At 43.5% G+C, this 20,160-nt stretch overlaps 1 protein-coding gene across 2 annotated transcripts; it reads right to left on the bottom strand.

The window, feature by feature from the left end:
• Nucleotides 1-16,070: 16,070 nt before the first annotated feature.
• Nucleotides 16,071-19,393, bottom strand: LOC147429940 (NRPS-independent siderophore synthetase rfs-like). 2 transcript variants are annotated; one of them, XM_086496125.1, is made up of 3 exons: nt 17,379-19,393; nt 17,081-17,170; nt 16,071-16,594 (listed from the first exon to the last, which is right to left on the bottom strand). In XM_086496125.1, exons 1-3 carry the CDS (start codon nt 19,209-19,211, stop codon nt 16,499-16,501), a joined length of 2,019 nt encoding a protein of 672 aa, XP_086352251.1. In that variant the 5' UTR covers nt 19,212-19,393; the 3' UTR covers nt 16,071-16,498. The 2 variants fall into 2 exon arrangements, with proteins under 2 accessions (XP_086352251.1, XP_086352250.1); XM_086496124.1 differs by having other exon boundaries at nt 17,081-19,226.
• Nucleotides 19,394-20,160: the final 767 nt, after the last annotated feature.

Below are 20,160 nucleotides of genomic sequence, written 5' to 3'. Positions count from 1 at the left end.
CTGCTCATCTCATCAAAGACTACATCTCTGCTCACTTGTAATTCTCGTGTAGTAGGATTATAGCACCTGTACCCCTTTTGTTCAAGGGAATATCCCACAAGAATACATTTCTCTGCTTTAGGATCCAGTTTCCTACGCAACTCATCTGGTACATGCACGTAAGCTATGCAGCCAAACACTTTCAAGTGTGCCAAATGAGGCTTTCTACCTGTAAACTTTTCCTCAGGTGTTACATCATGCACCGCAGCTGTAGGCGTCCTGTTCATAATGTACACAGCTGTATTTACAGCTTCAGCCCAGAAATGATGAGGCATGTTCTTCTCATTCATCAATGCATGTGCAACCTCTACAATGTGCCTGCTTTTCCTTTCTGCAACCCCATTCTGATGTGGAGTATATCTGCATGTAAACTGCCTGCGTATACCATGCATTCGCAGAAAATCTAAAAAATCATTGGAGAAGTACTCTCCCCCTCCATGTGACCTCAATGTCTTGATTTGCATATGTGTCTCCTTCTCAATCATGACTTTGAAGTCCTGAAAGTGACCAAACACTTCACTTTTGTTACGCATGAAGTAGACCCATACTTTCCTTGTATGGTCATCAATGAAAGAGACATAATACCTGCAACCATGTATACTTGCAGTATCCGTTGGACCCCAAACATCTGTGTGCACCACCTCAAGTGGATTTTTACATACATTGCGCTCATGTGGAAATGAGCCCTTTGACTGTTTTCCAAACTGGCATGCTGCACACACTTTATGCATTCCATCCACCTTGAATTTGGGCAAACCTTTTACAATCTGTTTTGATTGCATGCTGCGCAATCTCTGCTCATTGACATGGCCAATGCGTTTGTGCCAAATGTCAACATCAGCCACAACACCTGTGCCCTGTGCAAATAATGCATCTTTTACCTCAGGCATGTCTACATTCAGCGTAAACATTCTGCCCACACATTTGCCCTCTGTGATCATCTTACAGCCATTCTGGAAATCTTCTACATAACAGCCATTCGGATTGAAACGAACCTGCAAACCCTGCTCAACCATTTGTCCAACAGAAACAAGATTCTTTGTAATGTTTGGGACATGAAGTACATCTGCTAAGTACTTTGATTTCCCACTCTTCGTATTTAGAGGTATGTCCCCTACATGAGCAATGGGGTGAGTTGTGTCATCTCCTGTCTGCACATAGCCTGACACATCTGGTTTGCGCATATCTCTAAACCACTCTCCACGAGACGTCATGTGATTAGAGGCACCTGAATCCACATACCAAACATCATCTTGGGTGGAATTCTCTGCAGTCATTGTATTCATTACATGCTGAATAACAAACATGCGCTCGTTTTTGCTGTCATCTGCATCTCTGCTAGTAGACGCATAGTTTCCATGTTCTCTCTTTCCACTTGCTTTTCCCTTTGGACAGTCACGTGACATGTGACCTCTTTCACCACAAGTCCAACATTCTCTGCTTGATCCTGCACCACGACCTCTTTGACTCCCCCTGCCTTGAGACTGGTTTCCCCTGCCACCTGTATTGTTTTGATTTGATTGACCTTCCAGAAATTGGCCCCTGCAACCCCTTGGGCCTCGACCACGACCTCTACCTCTACCTCTGTTGGAGTTAGAATAGAAGGCCTGTTCAGAATTATTTCTTCTTTGAGAAGAAGATGTGTCAAGGTTCTTCTCCTCAAGAATAAGCATAGAAATCAAATCTTGGAACACGGGGATGTCGTCTCTTGTATTCATGGAAGACCTGAAATGTACATACTCATCTCTTAGACCATCCAAGCATGCACGGACAATGTCATCGTCTTTCACTAAGACTTTAATAGATCCAAGAGCCTCAATGATACTCTTGATCTTCAAAGCATAATCATTGATAGAGAGGTTGTTCCTCTTAACCTGATTTAGCTTCGACTTTAGTTGAAGCTTCCTGGCCTTGGTGTTCACCTCGAACACTCTGCCTAAGTTTCTCCATGCAATGGCGGGGGTTTCAGCATCCTGTAGATAGCCCATCATGCCATCTGTGATGCTCATGGAAAGCCAATACATCACTTTGCTCTGGCCTTGTTGCCAGTCCCTCAAAGCTTTCCTTTGTTCTTCTGTAGCATTTGCCTCGGGAATCTCTGGTTCCTTTTCATTGTCTCCTTCTACATAGTCCCAATAACCTTTTCCTTTTAGGAAATTTGTTATTCTGAATTTCCATGCAGGGTAGTTATTTTTCTCAAGCTTCTTAGTAACAATCTGACTGAAACCGTCAGATATCTTGAAGCACTAAGACAAAATAGCTGCAATCTGCAAAAACCTGCAAATCTGTTGAACCTGCTATCATGGTACCTGTAACGCTTTCTACACTCAAAGAGTGTCCACCATCAAGCGTACATACAACCACTGTACTTGTACATTAAATCTCTGTATACTGCACTTTGGAGAACTGTTCAGAAACTTGGCAGCTGGTCGTGGATTGCGAACGAAGGGATTGTGATGCTCTTGCTCTCTTAGCCTCTCTTGCCTGCACCAGGCTCTGATACCATGTAAAGAATGAGGATGCAAGAGAGCTACACAAGACAAGCACAAAGCACACAGAGATGGAAAGCTTCTTCTTCTTCTTCACAGAAAAGAGAGTACAAAATGACTAAGTGCTAAAACTGAAAAGTAGCACATATGTACATGCGGTCACTAAGTGTGAACTCGCTAGAAGCGTACTAGGCTGGCACTATATGTGTAGTCCAGCTGTAGAATCACTGGCAGAGATCCTCCGTGTCGGTCACCTAACGCGCCAGTGATTAAATGCCGTAAGCGGCCAAGACCCGTAGTGGATGCCAGCTCAAGGTGTAGAGCTCGACATCTCAACAGTCTTTATGCCGAAGGATAGCTTCGGGTTGTAGCACCTCCTCTTGCTCTTCAACTTCGGGAGGGTCTTCAATAATTGGTTCACTTGGTGGCTCTCCTTTGTAGGTCTTGAGTAGGCTCACATGAAAAGCATTGTATATGAGCAAATGGTTGGGCAACTTGAGTTGGTAAGTCGTCTCATTGATGGGCTTCAAGATTTGGAAAGGACCATAGTATCTTTTTGCTAGCTTAGCATAATACTTTTGATGGCCCGTAGGATTTTTGCCTGTGCTTTGTCTTATTTGAGCCTTAGGAAACTTAAGTAAGACCCAATCATTTTCTTTGAACGTTAAGGCCCTTTTGTGCTTGTCAGTAGCATTTTTTTTCCTTTGTTGAGAGATGGATATAGCCTCCTTAATCTTTTGAAAAGATTATTGTAGGTTGTCATGGCTATATTCAACAGCGGGGAAAAGATCTCCCCATGTACTTTGAGTAGCAAGGGACTTTGTCTTCCCTCAATGATCTCAAAAGGTGCTTTTTTCGTAGATATATATACAATATTATTGTAGGCATACTCTACAAGAGGTCAGTACTTTTCCCATTGTGAGTGTTGATCTACTTCTATAACATAAGTCTTTAGTAGATCGAGTATCGTAAGATTGGCTATCTCACATTGGCCATCGGTTTGTGGGTAATAGGCCGAAGAGAGATTCAATCTTGTTCCTAGATTTTCAAAGAGACCTTTCCAAAAATTATTGGTCATTCTAGGATCTCTATCTGACACAATGGATGTGGGTAATCCTTGGTAAGTGAAAATCTGAGATATGGAGAGAGTTGCCATTTGGTGTGCCTTAATAGTCTTTTTGACAGGAATAAAGTGTGCTTGCTTGCTAAACATGCTGACTGTAGTCCATATTCCCGTTTCCCATGGATAGACTTGGGTAATCCAAAGATGAAATCCACTGATATACTCTCCCATGGTGAATTTGGGATAGGCAATGGCTGGAGTAATCTAGGTTGCTTCCCTCTATCATACTTGGTCTTTTGGCATACTACACATTTTGAAAGATACTCTTGTATGTCCACTTTCATGGTAGGCCAATAGAAATATGTCTCTACTCCTTGAAGAGTAGGTTGAATACCTCTGTGTGCCGCATAGGGAGGAGTGTGGGATTCATACATAACTTTCTCACGAAGGGAATGGGTAACACATAGCCTATTACCATGGAGAAGATCACCATCCTGCAAGGTGAAAGGTTCCTCTTTCTTCCCCAAAGCAAGGGCTGACATTATGTCTCTAAAGTCGGGGTCAATAGCATACTCATCTATCATAGAGGATTGATCATTATGAGTAGCTATAGACACTACATTAACTTCTGGTCATCATGAAAGTGCATCAGCCACTTGATTGTGCTTACCAGCAATGTGAGCAATATGAAAATTAAATTACGAAAGGAAATTTACCAACCTCATTTGTTTGTCGGAAAGCTTGGTTTGCGTCATGAAATACTTGAGACTTTGGTAATCGATTTGTAGGATAAATGGAGTCCCCAATAGGTAGTGCTTCCATGTGTCTAGGGCATGTAGAACAGCTAAAAGCTCTTTCTCATAAATGCTCAAGTCTCGTTCATCTGTATTGAGCCTTCCACTCTCATATGCTATGGCATGTCCTTCTTGAAGCAAAACTGCTCCACAGCAATCACCACAAGCATCACATTGGACCTCAAATGGCTTTGAGAGATCCGGAAGCATGAGCACTAGTTGGGAGGTAAGCTTCTCCTTGAGTTTATCAAAAGCATTTTTCTCCTTAGAAGTCCATACATACTTAATGTTCTTCTTAGTTAGTTGATGTAGTGGTCCTACTATTTGAGAGAATCTTGCTATGAAGCATCTATAGTATGCGCACATACCAATAAAGCTTCTTAGCTCATGTAGATTTCTTGGATTATGCCATGCTTTTATTACCTCTAACTTTGATGGATCCATACGGATACCATCTTGAGATATAATATGACCTAGGTATTGAATCTCTTGAAGGAAGAATTCGCTTTTCTTTTGGTTGAGAAAAAGCTTGTTCTCCCTCAATGCTTGAAAAATCACTTGGAGATGTTGCTTGTGTTCCTCCAAAGACTTGGAGTAGATGATGATATCATCAAAGAACACTCCAATGAATTTGCAATAAGGTCTAAAAAATTTATCCATAAGACAATTGAATGTAAATGGTGCATTAGTCAAGCCAAAAGGCATGACTAGATATTCATAAAGACCAAACGTTGTGCTAAACGCAGTCTTTAGGATATCTTCATCCACTATCCTTATTTGATGATAGCCACTTTTAAGTTCAATCCTACTGAAGTAGGTAGATCCTTGTAGCTTATCCCCGGGGAGGTCACCTAATAAAAATGTAACCTATCACGTGATTTCAACAGAAGAGTATTTTAAGTTCTTGAAACTTACAGAAATATATATACAAAAGCGCATTATTTTTTAAAATTTTAAAAAACTTACAGATTTTAAAAGAAAAGGGTATATCATTACTCCTAACAAAATTCACAGATAAGGGGTTTTACAAACATGTCTTGAACGTAGTGATATGATAGTTTTATACATAGTGAACCTCCGGAGAGCTTATCAAACGGATCTTCTACCCGAGGCACGGAAAATCTGTTTTTGATAGAGATATGGTTTAGTTCTCGATAGTCCACACAAATACGGTATGTATCATCTTTATTTTGCACTAAAAGGACTGGAGAATAGAAGGGAGAGGAACTAGGCCTCACCATCCCTTTTTCTACCAATTCCTATACTTGCCTCATGATTTCCTCTTGTTGAGGTTCTGAGACTCGATAATGAGGCTTGTTAGGCAGTGAGCTTCCTGGAAGGAGCTCAATGCGATGGTCATCATCCCCTCATTTTGGAGGTAAGTCCATAGGGATATCATCGATGAACACATCTTGGAATCCTTTTAGAAAATTAGACAAGTCTAACTTTTCTTGATTCCTACCATTTACATTTGATGAAACATTAGAATCTTTTAGAGAGTCTTTGATAAAAATCATGTACACAAAAATTGGGCTCTTCATTGACTTATCAAAAGCAGGAGGATTTACAAGTGGAATAGTGAGACCACGCTTACTAGCATCTATATACATGTTCTTTTCCCTGTAGGTGAAGTAGATTCTCCTTTTAGGGAACTTTAGGTTGGAAGCCATGCGATCAAACCATGGCGCCCCTAGGATAGCATCCTCATGTTGGAGAGGAGAGATGAAAAAGTCTTCTTCGTTGACATAGCTTTGGACATGAAGCCTCAACTTCCCAATCAAGGGAGTAACAAAGGCTTGCTGTCCCTTGAAATTTGTGTCAGCCATTACCACATCTCCCATATCGAAAGCTTGAATGCCCAACTTGGTGGCCAACTCCATTGATATGAAGTTGTGAGTAGAGCCACGGTCAAACATGTTGGGGTATAAAGCCCAATGTGGTCGCCCAGGTAAGTGGGCGGGCCACCAGGTATGTACGCATATTCTTTTGTAAAAACCTAATAAGAACTCACTATGCTCTACACATTATAGTAGAGCGAGTTCACCATATCGTCGTGCTCTTCTTCTCGCACTCTCTCTCGCGTTGCACTTCCGCTCGTACTCCTTCAACTTGTATCAGAGCTCAGATCGAGGCTCGTCGGGGGCAGCATCTGCAGGTAGCCAGAGTCACCTGCTCATATTGGAGTGAGATTTGACAAGCGAAGACACGGCCCCAATTCCTGTGGGAGAGCCCGAAGGCCTTGGTGTTCTTAGAATTTCATTCTGAGGTCATCTCGGCCACCGTTCGGCTTCGACAAAGATCTGCGCAGGCCATTTTCGACTACGTGGTCTCGGTGGGTGCAGATACGACTCTGCAATTTTGGGGTTTCGGCCTACGACTGCAAGTGCTGAGGATATCTGCACTTCCAGAGTGCTGATTTGTGGCTATCTACACAACGAAGAACGGCTTACAGTTCTTGGAGGCGTGTCACATACGACACGGACGCACCTACACACAGACTGTAGGCGACATCCACCCGTTCATCAGGTAGCTTGTGTTTGCTGTTTGATATTCCAGATTTCATCCTGACATTGCAGGTACTTCCACATGGGATGTATTGCCAGAGATGATATATGTCTGTTGAGGGTTTGCTGGCTGTGAGTCACGCAGCAAACAACCGCCGCAGCGGTTATAGCATACAGTGGGAAATTTGTGGATGTATGACTTTGCGGGAAGTCTATGTACTGTCAGATTTACTACAGCCTTTGTTGAGGATCGAGTGAGGTTTTATTGAGATGGGGGATTCTTGAATGTTGAGATCCTTTCGGTGATATAGGTCTTGGAGCGATCCCTCGAGCACCCTTAGATAGGTAGCTAGGATGTATTGACTGTGAGTCAGACAGTTGGGATTGCATCTTTGCTTTACTGCCGTTGAGGCATTGTCGCAGTCTATGCTTACAGGACAGTGAGAGACAGTACAGGTGCAGGACAAGTTTACCCACAGCTTACAGTGTTAGAGAGACAATGGTTTTTTGAGCTGGTTTTGGTCTGTTTTTTAGTACACCAGAGCCATTTTACAAAGGAGACTCTGCCAAAATTTCTGCAGAATCTGAAGCTTTATTGGTTCATTTGACAGGTTGATATTTGTTCAGAGGTCAGTTTACAGGATAAACTCTGCCGAATTTTTCCCAAGAAAGTAAACTACTGTGAAGCGTAGCTATGGCTGGATCGCAGGACACTGCTCTTTACAATATCAAGAAGCTGGATGGAACCAATTTCCCATTGTGGAAAAAGTAGATTTGGCATGTGTTGGTACAAAAGAAGCAGATAAAACCTATAAATCTCAAGGGGATAAAACCACAAGATATGGACGAAGATGAATGGAGCTAAATGGATGAATTGGCACTTTCTACCATTATGCTAACTTTGGCAGAAAGCATTTACTTCAATGTAGCAGACGAGATGTCGGCTTATCAAGCATGGACAAAGCTGAGTGATCTTTATGAGAAACAGAGTGCAACTTCACAAGTATACTGGCTTAAGAAGCTTGTTGACTTGAAGATGAAAGAAGGGACACCTATGTCCAATCATCTGAATGAATTCAACACCATCTACAGTCAGTTGTCAGCTCAAGGTGCCAGGTTTGATGAGCCTGTTAGAGCTATGTTCCTGTTGATCACATTGCCGAAAAGTTGGGACACTTTTCGCACAGCTTTGAGTAATTCTGCACCTCCATATGGTTTGACCATAGTAGGTGTAGAAGGCAGTCTGCTTCCTAAAGAAACCAACAGAAAGACAATGGACAAAGGCAAAGGAACAGCCTTAGTTGTCAGGGGAAGGACCAAAGAAAAGTACAAAGGTGGAAAGTGGGATCAGTCTCGTAGCAAGTCCCGCAGTGCTAAAGGCAAGAGTGACATAGAATGCTACCATTGTGGCAAGAAGGGTCACATGAACAGAGACTGCAGATAATGGAAAGCAGATAAAGGCAAAGAGAAAGCAGAAGACCATGGTGAGAAGAACAAGTTCTCAATGAAGATTCAAGAAATAAATGTGAAAAACACTGTTGTAGAGGATGACAGTCTAGTGTCAGGAGATATCTACTTCTTAAAAAATACACTGGACTCAGCTCTTCTTACAGCATCTGATGAATGCACTGAGTGACTGGATTATAGACTCAGGGGCATCACTTCATGTGTCTACAAACAAGGAGTGGTTTACCTCTTATGTGACCACTAAAGATCATGTTCGGCTAGGCAATGGGCAGACATGTGAGATCTTAGGTGTTGGAGATGTTCAATTGAAGTTTCAGAATGGCTCTTCTTTCACGCTGAAGAATGTGAGACATGTTCCCGCAATTACAAAGAGCTTGATCAGCACAGGTTTACTTGATGATGCTGGCTACGTCACCACTTTTGGACAGAACATGTGGAAGATATCCAAGGGTTCTATGACAGTAGCACATGGAGTAAAGTCTGGAGGACTTTACATGATTTATGTATCAAATGTCTCTAAAATGTAATCAATGTAACCGAGCAGCCGAATGTTTCTTTGTGGCATAGCCGGTTAGGACATATGTCCAAGAAGGGAATGGAAATCTTGTCTCATTCTGGTTATTTGCATGGCTTGTCATTTAATGATTTTGAATTCTGTGAACATTGTCTGTATGGTAAGCAAACGCATGCAGCAGCCACATAAGCATAGAAGCAGTAGAAGAGATACACAGTTGGCACTTGTTCATAGTGATTTGTGTGGACCTATGCCTAACCTATCTCTAGGGGGAGCTTCTTACTTTATGACATTTATAGATGATTACTCGAGGAAAGAATGGGTTTACTTTCTCAAGCACAAGGATGAAGCATTTAGTGTTTTCAAAACGCTTGTGACACTTGTGGAGAATCAGAGTGGCGAGAAGCGTAAATGCTTACGCACTGACAATGGTGGAGAGTATGTTTCAAAGGCCTTTCAGGACTTTTGTGAGTCAAAAGGTATAAAATGTGAACTTACTGCTCCTTACAATCCTCCTCAAAATGGTGTTGTTGAGAGGATGAATAGGACCATACAAGAGAAGGTCAGAAGTATGTTGTCTAATGCACAACTGCCAAATGGGTTTTGGGCTGAAGCTGTATCAACACCTGTTCATCCTATAAATAGATCTCCTAGCAAGGTTTTACAGAAGGATTCAATGGCAGAGATGGTATGGTCAGGCAAAATTCCCTCATACAAGCATCTCATAGTCTTTGGCTGTGAGGCATATACTCATGTTCCAAGGAATTTAGGAACAAACTTGAGCCAAAGAGTAGAAAGTGCATCTTTCTAGGCTATGGTAATTCTGGTGAGATGGGGTACAGACTTTGGGATCCCGAATCTAGAAAGGTTATCCACAGCAATGATGTTCACTTTAATGAAGTCAAATATCATTCTAAACCAGAGAGGGTTGAGGAGATTAGAAGAGTTGTCTTCCAAGAAGATGGACCTGCACGTGCAAGACAAAATGTCAGGGCTCAAGAGGAGCAAGGACAGGATAGAGTGGAACCACAGGTTTTGGCTGAGCCTGAGCCTGAGCCACCTATTGTGCGTAGATCTGGACGTATCACGCGACCTCCTGATAGGTTTGTTCCATCTATGAACTATGTCATGTTGACTGATTGCAATGAGACTTCATGTTACAAGGAAGCACTGCAAATGAAGGACTCTGGGAATTGGCAACTATCCATGCAGTTAGAGATGACAGCTCTGCATAAAAACCAGACATGGAAGCTAGTTAAATTACCACAGGGCAAAAAGGCTCTACCTTGTAAATGGGTTTACAGGTATAAGATCACCGCTCATGATAGTCAACCAAAGTACAAAGCAAGGCTTGTTGCCAAGGGCTTTAAGCAAGAACAAGGCATTGACTTTGATGAAGTCTTCTCTCCGGTGGTCAAGATGACTACATTGAGATGCTTTCTTGCAATTGGTTGCCATATTAGATTTGGTGTTGCACCAAATGGATGTCAAGACAGCGTTCTTGCATGGTGATTTAGATGTGGAAATTTACATGGAGCAGCCATAAGGGTTTGTTGAGAAAGGCAAGGAAGATTTGGTCTGCCAGTTGTTAAAGAGTCTTTATGGCTTAAAACAATCACTGAGGGCATGGTACCCTAAGTTCCACAAGTTTATGCTTTCTCAAGGCTACAAACGTAGTGAGTTCGTTCACTGTCTATATACAAAGAAGGCTAAGGATGGCAGTTGGCTGATCCTTATTTTGTATGTGGATGACATGTTGATTGTTAGCAAGCACTTGGAAGAAATTTCAGCTTTGAAGTCAAAGATGGAAAAATCGTTTGACATGAAAGACATGGGTGAGGCAAGTCATATACTTGGTATGCGCATTGAGAGAGACAAATCAAAGAAGTTGATTTGGTTATCTCAAACAAAGTATATTGACAAGGTTTTGCAACATTTCAATATGGAGAAGGGAAAGGCATTGAGTGTTCCATTGCCACCATATGTGAAACTTAGCAAACAAGATTGTCCTATGTCTGAGGAAGAACAGGATGAAATGGATAAGATTCCATATGCATCTACAGTGGGTAGTTTGATGTATGCAATGATTGCTACTCGCCCAGACATTGCATTTGCAGTGGGAGTAGTAAGTCGATACATGTCAAACCCAGGCAAGAAACATTGGGAGGCAGTGAAAGGAATATTGAGATACCTGAAAGCTACAAAGAGTATGCGCATATGCTATGGGAGTCAGGAGCTAAGTGTTAAGGGTTTTACAGACTCACATTATGCAAGTGACTTAGACAACCGAAGGTCTACGTCAGGGTATGTCTTTACATTGGCTGGTGGAGCAGTATCATGGCATTCTAGATTACAAGATTGTGTTACTCAGTCTACTACAGAGGCTGAATATGTTGCAGCATCAGAGGCATGCAAAGAATCAATTTGGCTTAATCGACTAGTAACAGATTTGGGAATCAAAGAAGAGATGCTTGTGTTATATTGTGATAGTCAAAGTGCTATACAATTGGCTCGCAATCTAGTTTATCAATCAAAGACAAAGCATGTGGATGTGAAGTATCATTTCATCAGGGAAATGCTCGAGGATAAGCAACTTCAGCTTGTCAAAGTTCACACCATAGAAAATCCTACTGATCTACTTACAAAAGGACTTCCCTCAGAGAGCTTTGCGCATTTTCGCAAGCAGTTAGGTGTAGGGTAGTACATCACTCCTCTACATCTCTTGTATATTAGCTTGTATAGTAGCTTCTCTCACACTTAAAGTACCACATTGGACTTTAAGAGGGAGGTTGTTGGGGTATAAAGCCCAATGTGGTCGCCCAGGTAAGTGGGCAGGCCGCCAGGCATGTACACATATTCTTTTGTAAAAACCTAATAAGAACTCACTATGCTCTACACATTACAATAGAGCGAGTTCACCATATCGTCGTGCTCTTCTTCTCGCACTCTCTCTCGCGTCGCACTTCCGCTCGTACTCCTTCAAAACAAGATGAAGGCATCATGCTCTCTTACCTTTTCCCAAGCATATGAAATTGATGATCCTTTGAATGAACATCCTCTTTTGGAGCTTCGATTGTGAAAGCCATAGGAGTCTCATTTGTGAGAATTCTTCTTGGGTCAAGAACGATAGCCATGTCCTTTCTCTCCACACTTGAAACACTTATGGTCCCCGCAAAAAGCTTCAAGCTCTTCATGAGAGAGTTTGTTTTTGCCGATTGTTTTTCCCTTCTCCTTAGACCGATTGTTGTTGTTGTTGTTGTTGTTGGAAGTGCCTTGGGAAGGATTTTGAACATTGATTTTCCCTTTGCATCATTTTTGTCTTTTTTTTCCATGGGTTTGACATTCCGTCTAGCCCCTTGATGGAAATTGATGCGTGAAGCAACCATGGTCTGATGGGGATTACTTCGCTAATAGTAACAGGAAGTTGAGAATTGATGTATTCGACCATCTCTTCAGGTAATCCTGCACAGAATTACTGCATTTTCTCGGAAAAGTCTATCTTTTGAAAGACAGTAGCCTTGAGATGTAAATCCCAAAACTTGTCTACATACTTGTGGATAGACTCATGAGAGAGAAGCTTCAAGTTGCGCCATTCGGTAAGCACTTCGTCCTTTGCATCGCTTGCAAGGAATTGCTTCATGATGGAAACTCGTAAAGTTCTCCATGTCTTTGGGGCTTTGTCGTTGCCATGAAGGCTAGCCCGAGCTGAGCTTTGGAAGTGCATAGCTACATGGCGTAGCTTGGAGGACTCCGTGAAGCTCTCGTCTCCAAAGGCCGCATCAAATTGTTGGATGAAGGCCAACACTTTGTGAGATACTCTTTCCTCCCTCCTTGAACTTCTTTAGATTTTGGGACCTTCGCCATGCAGGGTATGATTTGTGATGTCCTCCCGTCGTGTATTCTCTAGGAGGATAGCCATAGCTTTCATCGGAAGAGGAGGAAGGTGAACAAGAAGGAGAAGAGGGAGACCTCTTTCTAGCCTTTTCTCTTTCGTTTCCTCTCTTCCCTTTCAGAATGACGAGGAGAAGGACTGTGTGTTGATCTTTTCCTCTTGGGAGAAGTGGGCGATCATATAGACCGACATCTTTGTGGAGCCACATCTTCAGAGGAACTTAATGTTTCATTGCTTTCTTGCTCTTTGGATTCCTCCTCTCGAATGGGAGATAGTTTTCTTTTGGGGGTCACTTCAAGAGGCCTCCTAAGCTCTCTCTCCTCTTGGAGAGGAAGGGAAATCCCATAAGGACGAAGTTGTTAACTTCGGCTTGCAAAGCAAGGTTTCCCATAGCTTGCTGCAACCTAGTGACGAGATAATTCACAAACATGGGGGCATCATCATTAGCACCTTCATGTGAAAAATCAAAGCTATCAATGTTCATTATACTCTCTTGATTATTGTGATCCATGTTAACAAAATTTGTGTACATACTTAGTGTATGCTTTGGCAATTCAAAACCTTAGACTCCTCTTAGCCTTTGAAAATTGGCTCTTAAGTATCTACACCCACGGCTCAAAGTGGTTAATTATTCATTAGGAAGAGAATGGAGTATAGGAGGGCCTCTTTATTTGGCAGTTTAAGGGAGTCAAACCTTTAGTATTAAGAAAGCAAGCAAAGGACGATTTTGAATTCAAACATGCAAAACGGCTAGTTTATTTGAATTCAAATTTTCTCCCCAAAATGAAATTTAAAATCTAGCGGGCAAAACTATATCATGTAACATACCTATGGAAAGAGCTCGACGTGTAGATTCCACATCTATAATCTCTGCTCAAGTCGGAGATCATATGTGGGAGTTATGGAAGGCCGAAAATCATAAAGTTGTCCACCCCCTTTTTGGGGGTAAAAGTGCATCCTTTGACCATCCTTACACCCCTCTTACACACCCACCATTCTTGCACACATGGCATACATCTATTCGTCAAAATGTTAATAACCTCCATAATATCATGGCAAATAAAGAGGCCCTCCTAGACCCCATACTCTTCCTAATGGAGAGTACTGGAGTAGGCCTAACATAGCAGAGTTGCCGAGGGCTAGCTCCTTTTGGACTTCTTATGGCTCAATAATGGTAAAGTCGTCGGCAAGTCTAAAAAGACTCCATGATTAAGTCCAAAGATCTCGAGGTGTGCACCATATCCCACATAGTGGGCTCAACAAAACCGATAAAAGATCCCAATTCCACTTACCCTAATATAATTAACAAAATCAACCATTTATAGGCTACTTAAGGACCTCTCTTCTTAAGCAAGAAAAGAGAAACCAAATGCTCTGATACCAATGTAATGGAATTGGCCTATTAACTTGAGAGTAGCGGAAATTAATGAGAATACTTTTAAGAAATTACTTTGTGAGCATACCGGGTGAACTTAATTGAAGATAACAACATAGATATAACAATTAGTTAACTTGAAGATAACAACATGGATATAGCAATAAGTTAACTTGGCATGAACAATACTTTTGCAAGAGAGAGAATTCAGAGTACATGACAACAGTTGAGGACTGGATTTATGTGGAGCCGGTCCCCTCTCCAATAGGCATTTGAATTATGATTTCTCCCATTAAAAGAGACTTGTTACAATACAATCTTTGTGTTCCTTGTGACCTAGGTGATGCAATGAAGATGGAAAGCTTCATGCATCACAAGCATAACATAAACTTTGAAGAAGGCTTTAACTATCCCAAGCCTCAGTCCCAAGACCTCAAACACCTTCGAAGGTGGAGAAGGAATTGAGGGCAGGGAAGAGGAAGAAGAAACATCTCATAGGAGAAAGAATTAGTTCCTCACTTATCATAACTCTTCTTACTAGCATACATAATAGAATAGTAACGAAGATGGCAAGCTTAAGCATTGAAGCATGACTCTTGGTTGGATTTGCACTCCATAGCCAAGAGTGTTGTTGTAGACTCTCAACCTCTACTTGCTTGAAGAAGGAGAGTGAGCTCTTGCACTTTTCACAATGCACAATGAGAGTGTGTGTGAGTGTGTGTGGGAGAGTATACCCCCTAAGAAACCCCCTATCTTGCTTTGGTCGACCCCCCCTTGTAGCTCATGCTTGAAGCTCATTGGACCCCTCCAGGCCTAGCCAATCATAAGCAGGAGTCATACCAAGCAACAAGGGTAGCCTTGGGATTGGTGTCTCCCTTTCCCCTTTGAGAGAGAGGACTTGGTAAATGCAAAATCAATCAATTAAATCTCCTAAATTATCATTGGACCCCTTGGATGGCCAACCAATAGACTTCAGACACACCATGAGGGCAACCTGAGGAGGAACTTGACAAGTATCCCCTTTGCTTTCTTCATACTAGGCATGCCTTGTGTGAGTGTGTGTATGTGTGTTCTCTCTCTTTCCCCCTCATGTAAAGCTCGCCCCCTCCTTGTAGAGATTGGATTTAACTTTTGCACACCTCAAGCCACTCAACCTTGGGTTGCGTTCCCACCACAAGCTTGGCCCTTAAGCCCCTCAAGCTTGGGCTGGGTTCCCACCTCATGTACAACCCTAGCATCTCAATCATGACAAGCACCTCAAACATGTCAATGATCAAGCAACTCAAGCACCTTAGTCAAGTACGACAAGCACCTCAAGGTTGGGCCGGGTTCCCACCTCAAGCACAACCCTAGCTCACCTAATGTCAAACGACTTTTACACTCATTATTGGAGGTCTTCAATGAAGCTAACCCTAAGGTTTTATGCTCCATTGGTTAGCCTTGCTCTTTGATAGACCATCTCTCATTTGGGCCCCTGTACCATTGGCCCCGTGTTAAGATAGATCTATAAGCCACTATGTCCCTTGCAGAGAGTTTGAGCATCACACCCTATGTGAGTGATTAGTTTCTCATTACATCAAGCTTGCTTTCCTCACATGTTAGTTTGAACCACTGCCAAAATACCTTTCCCTCCAAGCAATCGTGAAATGTTAGCCTCTATCCTTCTATTTGCAGTCTTCAAGCATCAAGAGTCATTAATCAAATCAACATAGAGGATGCAACATGTTTCATTTGGTCCCATGGGTCAATTTGTTGTTTAAAGATGATAATACTCTCTCTCTCTCTCTCTCTCTCTCTCTCTCTCTCTCTCTCAAAGATGGTTGAGCAAATAAAGGATGTTATAAACTTCATAAGACTAGTGACTTGTTAGTCGTTGTAATTAGTAATAGATTCATACAACTAGCCATTCCAAAATTTCATAGAGAACTTGACATTAGCTTCAAGTTGATATTGTCAATAAAGTAAGCTGCAAGGGATGTGTAGCCATGCGTGAAATGACACTTGCCAGTAATCTTCTAGCCACCACAAAGTTGTCCCATACATCTTAATTGATTGAGGTGTTGGTCCTTTCGAACTCGCATCATTCGGATATGCTATTACAACCACCTCACATAAACAACCTTTTGTTAGGTAAGAGTTCAAGGAATTCTTTGTATGCATGCAAGAAATTTTGTAGAGGAATTTCAGTGATGATATATGTGAATGGCATGCATGAAGCTCTAACCAGGGTCAAAATGAAGTGCCATGATGTGTCATGAAGCGAGGGAAAGAAAAAAAAAGTTCAAGAGAGCTGCCTTAACTACCTGCATGTTGCCTCTACCAATGTGACATATAGAGAAGTGGATCGAATTACTAACTGGCTCACTCCATGAGCGAGTATCTCAATATATGCTTTTCTATTGAGTTACACCCAATTGTTAGGTTGGCATTATGTTCTTCGCAAACAGCACGAGTCACCTACAGAACACACCATCAAAGAAAATATATAATGAATCAAGAACACACCATCAAAGAAAATATATAATGAATCAAATACTGTGAGTGAGGGTGTCTTCCATTAATAAAAAATTTATTTTTGTACACCACAAATCTTTTGAAATTGGCTAGCTAGAATCAATAATAATGACCAATTAATTCTTAGGGCGTATCTGGAAGCAATTTTGGAGCCTTTTGAATATGAGCATGATTCACGTTGTGTGTGAGTTGCACATCATTTCAACAAAGGGGCCGGTAGATGACGGGGTTTGCCAACTCTGCCGAAATCGACAGAGTTGGGAAAAGCAGGCAGCATGTGCTATTCTATCAGGCGAAAGGGTTCGATACAACCCGTACAAAACTGCTCTTACAAAGAAAGCTTTGCTGCATGTAGGAAAGGTGAAATGCTTAAAATTTACTCTGTGTGTGTGTGTGTTACTACCATATAAATATACTTACACCACTCACCTGGTTGTTAGCAAACAAGAGGTCGGTCTCGCGAGACTTTATAAGTGGTGCCATCTTCGGTGAGAGGTGTGCAGACAATAAGATTGGGAACTTCGGTGTAGAGATAATCACGGTACAAGCCATGAAGCTTCATAGAGAGAAAGGCCTTGAAGTGGGCGGTAGGGCTGTGCAGCCACAGGCGACGCGTGGGGCAGTGGGCGGGCAGAAGGGCGTGAAGCTCACGTCTGATGAATTCCCAGCCGGAGCCATCATGATGCACGCCCAGCGCCCGGGCCATTCGATGCAAATGGCACTGCACCATCGTATGAAATGCAACATCGTGAACCTCCTCTACGTCTCTCGCAATCACGCTGGCCTCCTCGTTCCACACCTCCACCTGCAGGCCCCCCGTGGTCTTCCGCAGCGTCGTCTGGTGCACCTTTATCCCTCCCAAGTCTCGTACCGTGAAGCCCACAAGCTCCCAGTCTGTGCACCCGTCGTCCGCCACCGGATCGCCGCCGCACTTCCGCCGGAATCGAGCCAGCACGTTCTGTAAATGCGCCTCAAAGCTTACGCCATGCTTGTACAGAGGCGGTAAAAATGCTTGAAGGAAACGTCTGGCATAGTGGCCGAAGAAGCGGGAGCGCTGCTCTTGGGTGTTAAGTCGAAGAATGGAGCTCACCACTGATTCTGCACCCTCCTGAAGGCTGCAGGCCTTTTCCGCCAAAGCGGCACACACAATTACAAGCTCTCCGCGAGGCTCCGCCAGAGATTGCGCATCCTGGCGGATGATGCAGCTGAAATGCCTTGCGTACTCGGGATCGGCATCCGCTATAACCACGCTAGCCAGCTCGTTACACAACTGGAGGAGCTCCTGGTTTTCAATGAGACGCTCTGCAATAGGGGTGAAGCTGGGACCGATGTGGGTGGACCACGGCGAGATGGTGCGCATGCACGAGCTCACTTTCACTCCCAGTGAAAGCTTCAGGTTGAGGTGTGGCAGCGCTTCTATGATCACGGTGCGCAAGGAAACCTGCGCGCGCGCTGGCTGCGTGAACGTGAGCTGGCGAGCCTGAGGAAACTTGGCGTGGACATTAGGCAGCTGTAGTTCGTGGACTGGGACCACGGTCTCGTTGCGCCAATCTATGGCGTCTGTGCAGCCATGAAGCAGTGGGGAAATGAGCTCGTTGAAAGGGCCGCGAATGGTCACGAGAGAGCGTGACACAGCAAAGAAGTGGATGGTGGGAAAGCGCAGATCTTTGTCAGGACAAATGGGAAGGGTGGGAGGCACAGCAAAGCGCGACTTGTGCATGGGATGTGTGGCATGGCCTTCGATAATGCTGTGCTCCCACTCGATGGCAGAGGCTGTGGCGAGCTCTAGCGGAGGGAGGCGTTCTTGCAGGCAGCGAAGGTAAGCAGTCTTCTGGTGCAAGGCAGAATTCTCCATTTCCTGCGTGACCAGCTCCATCGTGGCCTTGTCAGCTATGTCGGGGTGCCAGCGGCCAAGCTGCTCCATGATCCGTCGCGCTCCTGGCACAGCAACCACGTTTCCGGTCGCCGTAGTCTCCAGTACTGGAAATCCTAAGTCTTCTGGGTCGAGCAAGCGTACACGTGGTGATCTGCCGTTGGCTAACTTTGAGCAGTCTTCTTCATCATCAGCTGGCAGCGCCCCAAGCGGCACATTGCGAAGAGGAACCCAGAAAGTGTTATTTTCGCCTATGGCCGCTGGACTAGATATACACAGCCAATAACTGAAAGCGGGAGCTCGTCCTCTAGAGCTGGCGGCAGCCGATAAATTGGGCGGAAGCGCTGAAGTCTCCAGAAGATGAGCTTCCGCCAGATGCTCATTGACGAGGCAGCCAAGAAGGCGAGAAACGACTCCGTTGTGGGCCTTGTCGTGGAAGAAGGTGGTGGGCGACACATGCAACAAGCAGGACGTCGTAGAGGCAGGCTTGTTAGCTGTGGCGGAAGAGTAGAGCTGCTCATGTGAGGAGACTATGAGCGGCATGACGATGTTGGGAGTGGGACTGTGTGGATGAGTGAACTGTTCGCGAACAGCCAGGTTTTGTAAGGAGGAATACAGCTTTTGTAAAAGGTCGCTGGACTCTGGAGTCTGGTTTTGCCCAGTGAGCACTTTCCCTTCGGTGGACATTAATTTCCCGCTGGCAGCTCTTGCGACAAAGCTACATCATATTCAAAACCGAATCTTGATTTTTTTTTCTTTGGAGAATTACTTAGAACTTTGAAATTACAACACACACCCCTAATCCCCATAGGTGGAGGAAGCCTGACTCTTAAGGTGAGTCTTTCCGACCAACACACAAGTTGTCAAGGGGGTTTGAATCCAAAACCTTATACACAGAGGGCTCTTGCTCTACCAACTGAGCTAGCACTTGTTGACCGCGTCCTGATTTTTGAGGGGGATGTTCTATCTCTTCACTAGATGATATCTCAATTTTAGAGGGAATCTATGATTGAAAATCAACATGTGGGTGAAGATCACAACCATTGATCTCAAGTGTGGACTAGCTGTAAACTAAGTGTAAACTCGGGCAAACGTGAACTCGATGTGAACTTTGCTAGATATGTGCACTGCATTTTGGTGGTGTGAACTAACTGTGAACTTGGTGTAAACTCGGTGTGAACTAGGATAGCGGACGTGCCAAAATTACTTAACATAACGCTACATTTTTCTTTATATAACAAAGCGTGTGCGCTAGCGGAGTGGTAAGACCTTCGCTCCATGACGGGGAGGTCATAGGATCAAACCACGCCATCCAATCCATATTTTTCCTCCAAATGGATCGGATGGTCCACGATCAACAAGAATCTGGGACTATAGATCCCCTCCATAAAAGGAGGTGTCAATTAGTGTCGTGGGAGAGGGCCTAGACTCTACACTTCATGAAAAATTTCCACACGGTGTCACGTAGAGAGAGCTCGATTACAATTTGTGGATGACGGGTCTAACAACGCTATAGTGGTAACTGGTTGCACCAACTTAGTTTGCACAACCATACCTTTCTAGGCATAGTTGGCTAACTATGCCCTTTTAAGCATAGTTGGCTAACTATGTCGATTATGCATATCAGGCTTTCTCT

The sequence above is a fragment of the Adiantum capillus-veneris genome, chromosome 22, assembly GCF_014529385.1.
Source record: "Adiantum capillus-veneris isolate H3 chromosome 22, ASM1452938v2, whole genome shotgun sequence".
Taxonomy (NCBI): Eukaryota; Viridiplantae; Streptophyta; class Polypodiopsida; order Polypodiales; family Pteridaceae; genus Adiantum; species Adiantum capillus-veneris.
The sequence above is the reverse complement of the archived record's forward strand: the minus strand, read 5'-3'. Positions and strand labels throughout refer to the sequence as shown.

Excerpts from the sequence above, each read along its gene's own strand:
- LOC147429940 (XM_086496124.1), bottom strand. The coding sequence starts at position 19,211 with ATGTCCACCGAAGGGAAAGTGCTCACTGGGCAAAACCAGACTCCAGAG.